The sequence below is a fragment of the Salvelinus fontinalis genome, chromosome 15 (assembly GCF_029448725.1).
Source record: "Salvelinus fontinalis isolate EN_2023a chromosome 15, ASM2944872v1, whole genome shotgun sequence".
Lineage (NCBI taxonomy): Eukaryota > Metazoa > Chordata > Actinopteri > Salmoniformes > Salmonidae > Salvelinus > Salvelinus fontinalis.
Window position 1 is genome coordinate 33470369 of NC_074679.1, and position 16593 is coordinate 33486961.

General features: G+C 48.6%; 1 protein-coding gene across 7 annotated transcripts in view; it reads right to left on the bottom strand.

Annotated features, from left to right (window-relative positions):
* Positions 1-16593, bottom strand: part of meis2a (Meis homeobox 2a) — a 94578-nt gene that overhangs the window by 9742 nt on the left and 68243 nt on the right. For all 7 annotated transcript variants that reach the window (XM_055863511.1, XM_055863507.1, XM_055863506.1 and 4 more), the window contains one exon: positions 7996-8072. In XM_055863511.1, the coding sequence (XP_055719486.1) occupies positions 7996-8072 (77 nt within the window). The remainder of the gene's footprint in view (positions 1-7995; positions 8073-16593) is intronic.

The window sequence follows — 16593 nt, forward strand, 5'->3', positions numbered from 1 at the left end:
AACAATACAGCTGTGAAATTGGTTTAATGACAAAGTAATAAAATTGCTATTCTGCTCACAGATGGCCCCAGGCACTGAGAGATTGTGCCAGGCTTACACTGGTTGCCCGGGCGCATTCAGCTGCTTATTCATGAAAACAGCATCCTTCACTTTTTCTCTCTCCCCTCGTGCTTTCTTTTTTAAACTGTCTACCTGCAAATGAAATAAATTAACCTCCTTTCCCCCTTGTATTCTCCATGAATTCTCTCTCATCCACTCTCTGTCACCCTTTTGCTCTCTGCTTGTGTGCGTATATCTCTCTTGCGTATATCTCTCTAGTTCTCGCTCTTTTCAGCTCTTACCCCTGAACAGAAATTACCACCTTAAAATAAAAAGGAGTCTCGCCCACGCAAAGGCAGCTCGACTTCATTTCAAACGCAGAGCCCTTGTTATTAAACAACCCACCAATAAAACCAAGCCATTGAGGAATAAAAGAGCCAAAAGGAGAAGAGAAGTACAAAGACTCTCCCTCTCCTCTCTCTCTCTCTCTCCCTCTCCCCTCTCCCCCTCTCTTTCTCTCCCCCTCTCTCCCCCTCTCTCTCTCTATCCCCCTCCCCCCCTCTCTCCCTCTCCCCCCCTCCCTCTCCCCCCCTCTCTCTCTCTCCCCCTCTCTCTCCCCCTCTCTCTCTCTCCCCCTCTCCCCTCTCCCCCTCTCCCTCTCCCCCTCCCCTCTCCCCTCTCTTTCTCTCCCTCTCCCCCCTCCCTCTCTCCTTCTCCCTCTCCCTCTCCCTCTCTCTCTCTGTCTCTCGCCCTCTCTCTCTTGCCCTCCCTCCTGCCTTGTCTGTCTTCTTGTAGCATGTTGACCCCAACTCTGGAAAGACTTAACTTGGTTACGAGAAAACAACTAAAGAAGGTCTTCATTTTCTATGATCAGCTGAGTGTGCCAGCTTTTCTTAAGGAGCCAACTGTTTTTCAGAACTCCCCTCTCACACGGAGGTGGGTCCCTCTCTCGACCCATGACCATGGCGTGGTGGGCGCACTGTGCCAGCCTATGACCCAATGTGGCTCTTCATGCCCAGACAGGTGGACAGGGTCTTGTTAATCTCACCCAACCATCATGGCTGGCACTGCCACCCATTACACACATGGGCAGACACACTGCCACACACATTCATCAGCTGTGACAGCACTTACTGTATGCATGTTACGCTAATATCTGAGTGTGAGAACCAGTAAATGGATGTATGGGTGTGTGTGTGTGTGTGACTGAGCTAGACATTAGTCTCTCATTCAGTCGCACTTAGCGAAACGATTAACCAAATAAAACTGCAACACAACACAGAGGGATTCTGTTCTGGCAATAATCAAAAATATGTTTTTCTCCTCCAAACATGGGAAATGGTTTAACTAAAGTGGGATTAATATTACAGCCAGATCAAATGATCCTGGAGGGAGGGGGCTGTTGGTGGTGGGAGTGAGGCACTTGGGATGTGACAACAGAGTAAATTCTGCTAATTAACTGCCAATTAGTGGTCCCTAAATGAGAGGGATCATGGTGCCCGTGTTGGCAGCGCCCGGCAAGCACACACATGCACAAACACATACACATGCGCGCACACGCACACAAGGAAACACACACACACACACACACACACACACACACACACACACACACACACACACACACACACACACACACACACACACACACACACACACACACACACACACACACACACACACACACACACACACACACAGTGGCAAGAAAAAGTATGTGAACCCTTTGGAATTACCTGGATCCCTGATAAATTGGTCATCAAATCTGATCTGATCTTCATCTAAGTCCCAACAATAGACAGACATAGTGTGCTTAAAACTATTAACACGCAAATTATTGTATTTTTCTTGTTTATATTGAATACATCATTTAAACATTCACAGTGTAGGTTGGAAACAATATGTGAACCCCTAGGCTAATGACTTAGGAGTCAGCTAACCTGGAGTCCAATCTATGAGACGAGATTGGAGATGTTGGTTAGAGTGGCCTTGCCCTATAAAAAACAGTCACAAAATGTGATGTGAACCATGCGTTGAATAAAAGACATCTCAGAAGACTTACGATTAAGAATTGTTGACTTGCATAAAGCTGGAAAGGGTTACAAAATGATCTCTAAAAGCCTTGATGTTCATCAGTCCACGATAAGACAAATAGTCTATAAATGGAGAAAGTTCAGCACTGTCGCTACTCTCCCTAGGAGTGGCCGTCCTGCAAAGATGACTGCAAGAGCAAAGCGCAGAATGCTCAATGAGGTTAAGAAGAACCCTAGAGTGTCAGCTAAAGACTTACAGAAATCTCTGGAACATGCTAACATCTCTGTTGACGAGTCTACGATATATAAAACACTAAACGAGAATGGTGTTCATGGAAGGACACAGCGGAAGAAGCCATTGCTGTCCAAAATAAACATTGCTGCACGTCTGAAGTTTGCAAAAGAGCACCTGGATGTTCCACAGAGCTACTGGCAAAATATTCTGTGGACAGATTAAACTAAGGTTGAGTTGTTTGGAAGGAACACACAACACTATGTGTGGAGAAAAAAAGGCACAGCACACCAACATCAAAACCTCATCCCAACTGTAAAGTATAGTATGGTGGAGGGAGCATCATGGTTTGGAGCTGCTTTGCTGCCTGGACAGCTTGCTATAATCGATGGAAAAATGAATTCCCAAGTTTATCAAGACATTTTGCAGGAGAATGTTAGGCTATCTGTCCGCCAATCGAAGCTCAACAGAAGTTGGGTGATGCAACAGGATAACGACCCAAAACACAGAAGTAAATCAACAACAGAATGGCTTCAACAGAAGAAAATACACCTTCTGGAGTTGCCCAGTCAGAGTCCTGACCTCAACCTGATTGAGATGCTGTGGCATGACCTCAAGATAGTAGGTCACACCAGACATCCCAAGAATATTGCTGAACTGAAACATTTTTGTAAAGAGTAGAAAATTCCTCCTGGCCGTTGTGCGGGTCTGATCCGCAACTACAGAAAACATTTGGTTGAGGTTATTGCTGCCAATGGAGGGTCAACCAGTTATTAAATCCAAGGGTTCACATACTTTTTCCACCCTGCACGTTGAATGTTTACACGGTGTGTTCAATAAAGACATGAAAACGTATAGTTGTTTATGTGTTATTCGTTTAAAGAGACTGTGTTTGTCTATTGTTGTGACCTAGATGAAGATCAGATCAAATTGTATGGCCAATTTATGCAGAAATCCAGGTATTTCCAAAGGGTTCACATACTTTTTCTTGCCATTGTAGATAGACAGATATATACATCCCCCCGGCTGCTACAACCCCCTGCAGTATATTTAGAAGTCCAGGGGACAAACAGAGAGGGAGAGAGTGTGGAGAGGAACTCAGATGCCTCTGTGTAAAACACCAAAATGCTTAGATGAGTGAGAGGATATAGAAACACAAAACGAGGTTTCACATTTTTACATTTGGAAAATATTAGTTATTATTTAGCATTTCATGACAGCTCCTCATGCCAAGTCGGAGGGTCATAAAGAAATCCTACAAATCATAAAAAGCACTGTTTCTAAGTGTCTCCCTGGGCTTTCTCAAGGGGGAGGAAAAAGCTGCAGTAAGTGAAGTAACAATAGCTAGCCTTTGTCTTTTTTTTAACCTGCCCAGACACCACTATAGACACATGTTGTGTATCTAGTTATCCACACCACTAATAAGATGTTGCATGTGAATCTATAGCGGCATATGCCTCTCTACGGTGAGTCCAAGTCTGAGGGGGGGGAGGGAGAAGAGGGAGGGGGATAAGCATGCTGAGAAGGGAGTTCCACTGCAGTCAAGCTATATGCTAGCTAACACACTAACTACGGCAGGCTGATCGACAGCGAGCAGTATGGGAGAACAAATAGAGAAACTTTACTGATTCTGGCTGGATGGACAAAATAAACAGTGAGGCGCAGTCCAAACTGTGACATCACAAGGATGTGGTGATTTTACGTAAAAATGGAATTTGGACTTTCGAGGGGTGCAGACAGACCCCTGAGTCCCCCCTCTATCACCTCAGCTGTGCCTCTCCCTCTACTGTCTATGGATCCCGTCTAGCCTGACTATCTCCCACGTTGGCATCAATGGGTACTTGGCGCCATGGTCTGGCGGATATCCATCCCCTTATCATGTGACCTGTGTTCTGACAGAGGCCAAAGGTCGCCCCCGTGTCTTAATAACTCACTCATTGTATTCCTTTCTGCCGCTAATTAGAGCCTCTCCCTCTGTGTGTGTTTTCCCTAGCGCCGAGCCCCAGTGAGGAGGTGGATAGGTAACAATAGAGTGTGGCTCAGTGCCCTCTTTATTGTTATTAGTGCTCCAGTGCTATGACACTCAGTCATTATGGCCTCTCTCTCTCTCTCTCTCTCTCTCTCTCTCTCTCTCTCTCTCTCTCTCTCTCTCTCTCTCTCTCTCTCTCTCTCTCTCTCTCTCTCTCTCCCTCTCCCTCTCCCTCTCCCTCCCTCTCCCTCTCCCTCTCTCTCTCTCTCTCTCTCTCTCTCTCTGTGCCATGAAAATGGCCAACTGCCTGCCTGCCTGCCTGTGAGATGAGGGAATAATGAGGGGACGATTTCCTTCCTTTTTTTAGGCGCTGTTGCTCTCCTCGGTCGTCTGTCATCGGACTCATCTCTCAGGGCTGCGTAATAACCCTGTGTGTGTGTGTGCGTGCGTGTGTGTGTGTATGTAGGAGTAAATAATGAATGGTGTGTTGATGGTAGTGAGTGGGGGCATGTCGTGCTGGGCCTGATGCTGAGACATGAAAGGATCCGGTCAGGCCCCATTTAGCCCAGACTGATAGAATAACACAGAGCTGCTGCATTCTGCTCACAATGACAACTGCAGCTGGATTCTACATTCTGGATCCTTGCCTCCAGTCCCCACGCTGTTCCAAGGCATCTCTACCTGAGCCAAGGAAGGCCTGCTGATTCACCTCCTCTGCTAGGTGGAACCTCTAGTCACAACCCTCACCCTCCTTTTCAATCTCAAACGAATGTTTCAATGTTTTCCGACCACTCCCCAATACTGTTAGGGTGATGCTAATTTCCACACTGTATGCAGAGCAAACAAGACGCTAACTAATGGTGAACCTATGTCCCCCACCACACTGTACACACAGTGTCTACTCTACACACACAGAGGGTGCAGTGTCACTCTAGCTATTAACACACACAAGGCCAGTGTTTGAGGAACAATTTACCCTACCTCCTCCTCCTCCTCCATTGCAAATCAGTGCAGTGATAAATTGTACTTTAACCTGCACTGTTTGTTCCATATTAGCAACACTTGGCTAATGGGGTGTGGGCTGTATAAGCCAACAGGTGAGGTTGCAAGCTAACAGCTTACAGTGACACTTATTAGCTTCCCGCTAGCACTCAGCATATAGCTTTTAGCCTATAGCTTTCAAGGCTAATACGTTGTAAGGCCTTGTCTTTCTAGGTAAGGGACTTGGAAAATAACCAAAGAAATACTCCACAGCTGCAATAGTCCTTCGGGGGGTAATACAGGTGAGGTGAGGGGCAGGTAAGTGTGTTGGGGGGAGGTTGGTGGAGGGCTTGGCAGGGTGAAAGGGAGAGAGAGGGAGATGCGCCGTCCGTTGACACTACACAGAGCACCCTTGTGCCCTCCTTGGGCCGTGATTGTGCCGGTGGACAAAGCCGTGATTCAGGACATCCTCCCCCAAGGGGGAGAGCTGGAAACTGAAGACGGTGGCCGTCCCTCTCGCTCTCTCGCTGTCTCGCTCTCTCCCGCTCTCTCTTTTCCCTCCCTCCGTCTATCTCTCTGTCGCGGGCCAATAACCCGGCAGCGCCCCAAATCAAAGGAAAGCAGCACACAATGCACTCCCTCGGCCAGCCAGGAATTTCAGAGGCCGTTTTTTTCTGGCCCCATCAACAGGAATTTCATAAGGCCGAAATATCCTCTATCATATCCTGGGTGAAGGGATGGCCCATCTCTCAGGGCCCTGGACCCGGGAGGAGACGACAGCAGACCAAAGAGAGAGGGGCCGGGTCCCAAACAAAGGGCCATTTAACTCTACCTCACCACACCGCCATGCCTGGTTATAAATTTAAAAAAAATCTAATTTCATCCTGTCTATGGCTCATCTTTCGTGCACCGTTAAACACCAAATAACACGGTGCTGGCTCCCAAAGGCTCTCCCTGCCCCCTCTATCCCACAATGCCACCAGAGACACCAGAGGCATGCCACCAGAAGCCACTATAAGCCTCTCTAATGACTTTATTTGTGAAAACAGATTCCTGGTGTGTTTTTGTTAGCTAGCGCTAATGTATAAGTGAAACTAAGGCCATGGGTTCTGGCTCACGGTATGTCTGGGCTGGCTCTGGCTGGGAGACTGGGCTCGTGGCAATGCATCCCGCAAAGACACATTTTCAGCCTGTTTATAAACAGATCGGCTGCATTTTCCTCTGATTCTATCTCTCTCTGTCTCTGTCGCTATTCCTCTCTCGCTCTGTCTCTCTCCTCAGTCTCTCTCTCTCTCGCTCTGTCTCTCTCCTCAGTCTCTCTCTCTCTCGCTCTGTCTCTCTCCTCAGTCTCTCTCTCTCTCGCTCTGTCTCTCTCCTCAGTCTCTCTCTCTCTCGCTCTCTCTCATTCCTCTCAGGTTAGTAGACTATTTCTGCATTAATCACCATGACACAGGCAAGGCAACTCAATTTTCTGCTCCTGTAGGTAAGGTGCGTGGCGTCCCGAAACAGCGGCACGGCGAGGCATGAAACAGGCAAGCGGGGGCTAATCTTTGGTTACTGGTGTAATTGAAATGCTATCCACACTGTAGGGTGCATTAAAGACTGATAACAGCGGTTCCTGTGGCCAATTTAAGTAGCTTGACTTCCCTCTGCTAAAAAAAAAGGAGAGAGAGAGGGAAGGGAAAAAAATGGTCTGACAGATAAGGCAGACAAACCGAGCTAATTCTCCAGGCATGTTTCTCATTGTGATCCCGGATAAATTAGAAAAAAAATGAATCAAGGAACCAAAAAATCAATTGACCCTCGGGTGTCTTGTCAGGCTGCAAGTGTGATAAACCTAAAAGCTTGGTTAATGTGGGCCTGCCTGTACCCAACAGATAGAGCACTTTGTAAATGAACCCGCTTTGATAAATATATTAAGGAAAGCTGTGAATAAAAGGCAGAGACTTCTCATTTGTAAATAGAACCCTCGCTACATGGAATTAAAATGATAAAATGAGGTTCCATGTAATTAAGTTTGTGTAAGACCTGAAATCCGTGCAAATACCTTCCCGGAATTCTGAAAGGAAGCTGTCAGTTCAATTAATCTGAACATCACCCCGAGAATGTGCTGAACAAAATTAAGCCGTAGATAAAACCTGGGCTAGTATTTTGATACGTAATTCCTGTATCATTTCTTTGCTTCTGTGATCATTTTATTTAATCCACCACCCCCAGTTATGTGCTAAGCCATCTACAAAGAGACTGCTGGCCAGGCCACCGAAAACCTTAATCCACCATATAGCATGTGTAAAAAGGGGAGGGGGCGGCTGGTGGGTTTTGCTTGTGTGGCAGTGGTGGTGGTACTGGTAGTAGATGAAGGGGAGGTAAGGTGGGGGGTGCCATGTGATCTCTCCTTTTTGCTTCAACCATATCCAAGTGAACACATGTATATAAACAGCAGAGACTGGTGACTCCGTGCTAAACACTTTGCTGATAAAGCCACAACATCCCGATACCTGGCATCCAGGGATGCCACAAAGACATGTGTGTGTTTGGTGTGTGTGTGTGTGCATGTGTTTGTTTGTGTGTGTGTGAGATGAGGTGTGGTAGGAGGGGGGACTGTACATAAACGTTTTTCACACTTTAGGAGTCTTAGCTGTCTTGGCTGCCGGGTGGGAAGAGGGAGACGAAGGCTTTTGAAAATGAAAGGCAGAGCGATGCTGGTGGCAGAGATAGGAGGACGTGAAGACTTGACTCACCAGTTGTTTACTTGTAAGATGGTCAGGCCTGTGTCTTGGGCTAGCTGCTTTTTCTGTTCTTCAGAAGGGTACGGGTGCTACAAGAGAAAGACAGAGAGATAGACGAGATGAGTTTCTTTGTTCAAAGAGATAAGCATAAATATTCCCGTATCGTATCACACTCAGAGAGAGTGAGAGCCGTGGCTGAGGTACGGATGTTGTAGCTCCCAGTCATGACTATGTACAGGGGTATTGTACTGTGTGTGTTGTGGCATAACATGTACTGTGTAGGTGAAGACTATATCTCCCATGGCCTACAACTAACCCCGCCTCTTCCTAATGTATAGACATGACATACAAAGCATACACATGACTGCCCATACATGAACACACACACACACACACACACACACACACACACACACACACACACACACACACACACACACACACACACACACACACACACACACACTGCGCAAATCAGTGCAAACCTGTCAAGAGGTGGTCAAACAAGTTTGTCAAAACTGCCAACTGTGAAAACCCTCCTTCCTCATTCCATCCAACACACACAGCCTCTCTCCCCCTCAATCTCCAGTGTCTTAGACTCCCGTTTGTAATACAATATAGAAAATGAGTGTGTGAAGATTTGCATTGAATCCATTTATCTTCCTTGAATGTCAGAAGGGAAAACATGGTACTCTGGTTTCATACAGAGGCCAGTGCAGCGCTGAGAGGAACAGAATGATAGGAAATGTCTCCGCTCTCTATCTCAACACCTCTACCTGCAAATGTAATTCCCAGAGTGGAACTGTAATGATACTATTTGTGTCAGATTCAATATAGCAAACATGAGATGATATAAATGGCAGACCTTGGGCCTGTTGTGTGTACACTGCTGTTGCTGCTATGAAGCATGACAAAACAACAGTGATCGCTGGTGACAGATGTCTTTAAGGGCTAGATTAGGGGAAAGTGTACACGCAAACGCAACAAACGAGTCGCTATGTATTTCATTCAGCCGCTCCGCACACACACGACACACATACATGTGTGGATGGCAAGCACACACAAACACACGACAGACACTGGGGTTTAAAAGGTGACATCTTAATCCTACTCATCCATCGACAAACGCTTTACCCTCTGTCACCCCTCCTCCCTCCTTTACCCTCTCCCACCCCTCCTCCCTCCTTTACCCTCTGTCACCCCTCCTCCCTCCTTTACCCTCTGTCACCCCTCCTCCCTCCTTTACCCTCTCCACCCCTCCTCCCTCCTTTACCCTCTCCCACCCCTCCTCCCTCCTTTACCCTCTCCCACCCCTCCTCCCTCCTTTACCCTCTCCACCCCTCCTCCCTCCTTTACCCTCTCCACCCCTCCTCCCTCCTTTACCCTCTGTCACCCCCTCCTCCCTCCTTTACCCTCTCCACCCCTCCTCCCTCCTTTACCCTCTCCCACCCCTCCTCCCTCCTCCCTCCTTTACCCCTCTCCCACCCCTCCTCCCTCCTTTACCCCTCTCCCACCCCTCCTCCCTCCTTTACCCCTCTCCACCCCTCCTCCCTCCTTTACCCTCTCCCACCCCTCCTCCCTCCTTTACCCTCTGTCACCCCTCCTCCCTCCTTTACCCTCTCCACCCCTCCTCCCTCCTTTACCCTCTCCACCCCTCCCTCCCTCCTTTACCCTCTGTCACCCCTCCTCCCTCCTTTACCCTCTGTCACCCCTCCTCCCTCCTTTACCCTCTGTCACCCCTCCTCCCTCCTTTACCCCTCTCCCACCCCTCCTCCCTCCTCCCTCCTTTACCCTCTCCCACCCCTCCTCCCTCCTTTACCCTCTCCCACCCCTCCTCCCTCCTTTACCCACTCCACCCCCTCCTCCCTCCTTTACCCTCTCCCACCCCTCCTCCCTCCTTTACCCTCTGTCACCCCTCCTCCCTCCTTTACCCTCTGTCACCCCTCCTCCCTCCTTTACCCTCTCCCACCCCTCCTCCCTCCTTTACCCTCTGTCACCCCTCCTCCCTTCTTTACCCTCTCCCACCCCTCCTCCCTCCTTTACCCTCTCCCACCCCTCCTCCCTCCTTTACCCCCTGTCACCCCTCCTCCCTCCTTTACCCTCTCCCACCCCTCCTCCCTCCTTTACCCTCTGTCACCCCTCCTCCCTCCTTTACCCTCTCCCACCCCTCCTCCCTCCTTTACCCTCTGTCACCCCTCCTCCCTCCTTTACCCTCTGTCACCCCTCCTCCCTCCTTTACCCTCTGTCACCCCCTCCTCCCTCCTTTACCCTCTGTCACCCCTCCTCCCTCCTTTACCCTCTGTCACCCCTCCTCCCTCCTTTACCCTCTGTCACCCCTCCTCCCTCCTTTACCCTCTGTCACCCCTCCTCCCTCCTTTACCCTCTCCCACCCCCTCCTCCCTCCTTTACCCTCTCCCACCCCTCCTCCCTCCCTCCCTCCTTTACCCTCTGTCACCCTCCTCCCTCCTTTACCCTCTCCCACCCCTCCTCCCTCCTTTACCCTCCTCACCCCCTCCTCCCTCCTTTACCCTCTGTCACCCCTCCTCCCTCCTTTACCCTCTGTCACCCCTCCTCCCTCCTTTACCCTCTCCCACCCCTCCTCCCTCCTTTACCCTCTCCCACCCCTCCTCCCTCCTTTACCCCCTGTCACCCCCTCCTCCCTCCTTTACCCTCTCCCACCCCCTCCTCCCTCCTTTACCCTCTGTCACCCCTCCTCCCTCCTTTACCCTCTCCCACCCCTCCTCCCTCCTTTACCCTCTGTCACCCCTCCTCCCTCCTTTACCCTCTGTCACCCCTCCTCCCTCCTTTACCCTCTGTCACCCCTCCTCCCTCCTTTACCCTCTGTCACCCCTCCTCCCTCCTTTACCCTCTGTCACCCCTCCTCCCTCCTTTACCCTCTGTCACCCCTCCTCCCTCCTTTACCCTCTGTCACCCCTCCTCCCTCCTTTACCCTCTGTCACCCCTCCTCCCTCCTTTACCCTCTGTCACCCCTCCTCCCTCCTTTACCCTCTGTCACCCCTCCTCCCTCCTTTACCCTCTGTCACCCCTCCTCCCTCCTTTACCCTCTGTCACCCCTCCTCCCTCCTTTACCCTCTGTCACCCCTCCTCCCTCCTCCCTCCTTTACCCTCTGTCACCCCTCCTCCCTCCTTTACCCTCTCCCACCCCTCCTCCCTCCTTTACCCTCTGTCACCCCTCCTCCCTCCTTTACCCTCTGTCACCCCTCCTCCCTCCTTTACCCTCTGTCACCCCTCCTCCCTCCTCCCTCCTTTACCCTCTGTCACCCCCTCCTCCCTCCTTTACCCTCTCCCACCCTCCTCCCTCCTCCCTCCTTTACCCTCTGTCACCCCTCCTCCCTCCTTTACCCTCTGTCACCCCTCCTCCCTCCTTTACCCTCTCCACCCCTCCTCCCTCCTTTACCCTCTGTCACCCCTCCTCCCTCCTTTACCCTCTTTCACCCCTCCTCCCTCCTTTACCCTCTGTCACCCCTCCTCCCTCCTTGACCCTCTCCCACCCCTCCTCCCTCCTTTACCCTCTGTCCTCCCTCCTCCCTCCTTTACCCTCTGCCAACAACCTTTACTTTGTTTCTTGTTTCAGTTTTTCACCAGACCAATGCAGGGTACGCATTGATAGTATGATAGTAACTTCTAGCAATGTCATTTTGGCCCTATACTTTTCAATATAAAATAACTTCAAAAGATAATCATTGCTCCATTTTCTCATTTACAGCTACAAGAATATATATAATATAACTTGTTATTCCCTACCAGTAGAACAAACAGTAGAACATTTCTTCAGGTAACAATGTCTGTCTCAATGTGCCTTTTTAATTAAATGAAAGAAGAAAAAAACATTTGAGGAATGTGCTCAATTAATAACAAACAGGGCTGGGATTGGACAAATAATGAATCAAGGCTGCAAGGAGGATTAATCTGATTTCTACTTGTGTATGCAGTCCTTTTTAATATGCTAAAATCATTAACAAAGAAAGATGATAATGCTTACATAGAAATACATTGTTTGATTGCCAGGTGCTGACATTTTCTTGGCTGAGGCAGACAGGTTTTCTGTGTGTGTGTGTGTGTGTGTGTGTGTTTGTGTGTCTCCACCTTTATGAGAGTGTGTTTGGCTTTTCTCTTCTCTTCCCTGCACAACAACATGTAATAAGAGTAAGGACCTTTCCTCCCTCTCCCTCCACTCTCAGCTTCCCTGGCTTCTTCACATTAGCAATGACCACGGCCACCATCAAAACCCACACACACACACACACGCGCGCGCACGCACGCACGCACGCACGCACGCACGCACGCACACACACACACACACACACACACACACACACACACACACACACACACACACACACACACACTAATGGGGAGCGGAGGTGAGGGGAGAGGAGCAGACAGGGCCAGATTGGAAATGGGAGTGGGTCATTTACATTGCATTAAGGCTTCCTCGGCCTCTCGGGCTCAGACCCGGTCATCAATCGCCCCACTGTCAGCCGGGCCGGGTGATAAATACATCGGGCCGTGGCACGCCGTGGCCAGCAGCACCACATAATGAATGGTTTGAACAAACAAGAAAGATGTCTCATCAAGGAGAGTGGGGATGTTAAAGCCCCTTGCAGCAAAAAGCCCTGAGTAAGGAGATTTACTCCTAACCACATAGACACGACACAAAAAAAATCTTATTTCACTCAGCCTCCCTCCACCAGACCCCCCCAGCCTCACACACACATACAGTATATATACACACGCATGCACACACACAGTAAACATGTGCCTGTGTCTTACGGCTTACAGCCACCCCCCTCTCCACTCCTCCACCTCACCTCCTCATCTCTCTCTCTTTCTCGTTCCCCCTGTTTCTATGAGTGAGAGTCTGCAGGCCACCCACAGCTTTACATTGTGGCAGCACTCTAAAGCATGGGGGCTCTGAATATCACGGCCAGACAAAATGGACAGTGCTGCGGTCTAGGAGCTAATACAGGCCGGGGTGCTTTGTACACACAACCCAGAGAACGAGGCCATCATGGCAGGATAGAGGTTACAGGGCTACAGCAGCCGTGAAATTGGAGGAAGGGTATTTAGCCCTTTGAGCAACCTTTTCACGTTCATTTCCTCAGTAAAAAATCTAGGGCAGTAAATCACCAATGTCAAAGAAATAATATGAAAACCCGAGATATACTCTGAGTGAGAGACAAATGTGTTAAGTCGAAAATAATAAATCATTCAGTGTTTTTGATTGTTGATTGTTTTTTTCTTTCCTTAAGATGTCTGTCCACCCTCAGAAGCATGTGTGACATGATTTCTTAATGGATGCAACACAAACCCAACCCACAGAGATCAAAGAGGTTATTGAAAATCTCCCTCAGCTAGCTTTGAATGGAATCAATAGAGCGAGTTACAAACACCAAAACCAATATCCTGAAAAGGGGAATTGGCCACAAAATCTAAAGCGCTCCATCCAGTCTATAAATAATTAGGTCTAGAAATGAGCGGCGTGTTTTATTGCCCAGTACAGTGCGGGGCCGGTCTCTTGTGATCGAAACAGCTCTGTTAATTACACGAAAGTCCGCTAATGCCACAAGCATGCGCTATCCCGCCACCACACTCCTCTAATTTCTACTATCTGACCCACAGATACACCCCCCAATATACACACACACACACACACACACACACACACACACACACACACACACACACACACACACACACACACACACACACACACACACACACACACACACACACACACACACGCACGCACACACACACACACACACACACACACACACACACACACACACACACACACACACGTGATGGAGACGTGCTGAGGTGGATAGTGTTCTACCAGACTGCAAGGTGTGTGTGTGTGTGCGTGATGGCTCTGTTGGCCAGATGACAGGGTGTGATGCTCTCTGTGCTCTCTGATAGTGCTGAATATAATGGCCCCTGCGGTTGCAGCACATTACCAGCTGAGCTAAGCTTCCATCATTCCTCCCTACATACTCCTCCTTTAGCCCCAGAGAATAACCTGCCAGACCAGCTTTTCCACCTTACCCTACATCGACTAGACCACTCTTACCCTTATCCCACATCCATCAATTCCTACTGCATGCCCATCCATTCAAATCTACTGGATGTCTTTGCTATGGATCAAATTCATATAAATATACATTGGCCATTGCTACAACACCCCTCCCTAATGCGACTGTCCAGCCATTACCCCCCCCCCCCCATACCAACTTCATCTTACCCCCACCGCTTTATCCTCCTACACCCCCACCCCTTCACCCTAAGCCTACTGCAGACCCTAGCTGATGGATGACATCATCAGCGGCAGGGCCAGTGTGGCATGAATTATAGTCCCAGGCCACAGGGTTGCGGTGTCCTGCAAATCCATTCCATGCTAATGACTCCCTCCCTCCCAGGAAATCACAGGCCATTGGCTGTTTACCCCCAACGCCATGGCAACACACCACCAACCAACCTCCCATTTGTTTTGTTTTCCTCCCTTGTGTTGATTGGTGTAAATTGGGTCCAATCGACGTCGCTATAGGCTTATTATAACCGTATATCCTTTCGATGTTTATTTCAACAATATTTAATAAAGATGCCACTTAGCAAATTGACATGATAATTGTTTGAGTGTCAAATATTTTTGGCACTATTGCTTATTGTGTTGATAGTATTGTGATAATGTGTACTTGGATCTTCTATTTTGCTTTATGCAGCAATGTATTAATCAAATGTAGGATTTCATATATTTTCCAAATTGATTACAATCTTATTTGTTTTTTAATCAAAGTGACTAGCAGGGATAATAATAATACTCACAGTATAAATAAAAAGAAGCAAATGAAGGGATGACATTTTAATATGTACTCTGCATAGAGTTGGAGTAAGATTGGCACATTTTAAATATAAATATGCCATTGTAAATATTATAACAGTTATGAATGAGATTGAGGCATTTCTTATAGATGAAATAGATATGCCATACATATATCCAATTTGACTTTTTGAAGTTATCCCTCATGATTTGATTAAAGTGCACGGCACGATAGTTTTTTACATTTCATAATGAAAGTCCTTTTCCTTGAGTTGTTGGATGTAGTTTATCAGTCTGACAACGTCAAATGGGCTGACAATTGACAATCCTACACTATAGCTATTCCATTATAATCAATGAACATTTGACTGCTGAAACGTGGGCCTATATTTTTGCTTGTTGTTGAAGCTCAAAGACAAGGTTTTTGGAGGCGGTGTATTCCTATCCTCCTCTCCCTCCCTGTGTGTGTGTGTTTTTGGGTGGGTGGAGGGGTTTGGAGGGGGTTAGGTTCGTGTTTGTTTTATTTTCCTGGGGACTAAGCTGCTTCCTGACAACAGGGAGAAAACAGGCAAGAATGCCACATGACTCAATGACTCAACCTCTGTTGCTTTCAACTGCCTGAGACTGTGCCAGACACACACACACACACACACACACACACACACACACACACACACACACACACACACACACACACACACACACACACACACACACACACACACACACACACACACACACACACACACATATATATAATACACTCCCACACAACCATCCACCAGCAATCCAGACCCCATCCATACACACACACACACACACACACACACACACACACACACACACACACACACACACACACACACACACACACACACACACACACACACACACACACACACACACACACACACACACACACACACACACACACACACACACCTAGACTGTTCTCTGAAATAAAACAGTTATCATGTCATAGACATCAAAGTGGTGGCCAGGCAGCCCTATTGTGGAGCATTAGCTTGGCTGCCAGGGCTCAGTATAGTAGTACTGCCTGCTGCAGCAGTACTATGGCAGCGGCCCCAGCCCCCCCTCAACTCAGCTCAACAATCGCTGGCTGGCCTCCTGCATGGGGCTCCTGGCCCCCAGCCAGTCAGACTGTTTGCTCTACACCATTCATTTATGTTCATTGGAGATGGTGCAAGAGCCTGCCAAGCAAACTGTTGCCCCTGTGAAGGAGGGAGGGAGGGGAACTGGCAAATGAGGAGGTGTGGGAGTGGGAGGGAGGGAGGGAAGGAGGGAGGGGAGGGAGGGAGGAGGCATCTCTAGAGGATATGCGAGATCTGGGCTTAAATGTCCATGAGGCTATAAACCAATCACTCCCACACTCTCCCAGAGCAAGCGCAGGGGCTGAGGCTCATGGGTAACGGCCTACACCCAGCAGCCAATCAGAGGAGAGAGATGTTTACGGTGAACTGTACTGTATGTCTCCTGGTGTATTACTTTTGATAACATCCTTATTATCAACTATCTAAGAAAATATCCACAGTGGGGAAGGTAGAGCTTGGTGTTACCACAGCCCTGTACTGTTTATGGTGAGCAGGTGGATGGAGTGGTTTGGGAGACCCTCATGTGAGTGTGTGTGCGTGTGTTGTTTTCCAGTCTCTGGTCTCAGATGTGGCCCGCAGCCATAGAGATGGGACTGTTTAATCATCAGATCAAGTTCATGGCTTCTCTTTCTACCACACGGCCACCCCACTGCTTTC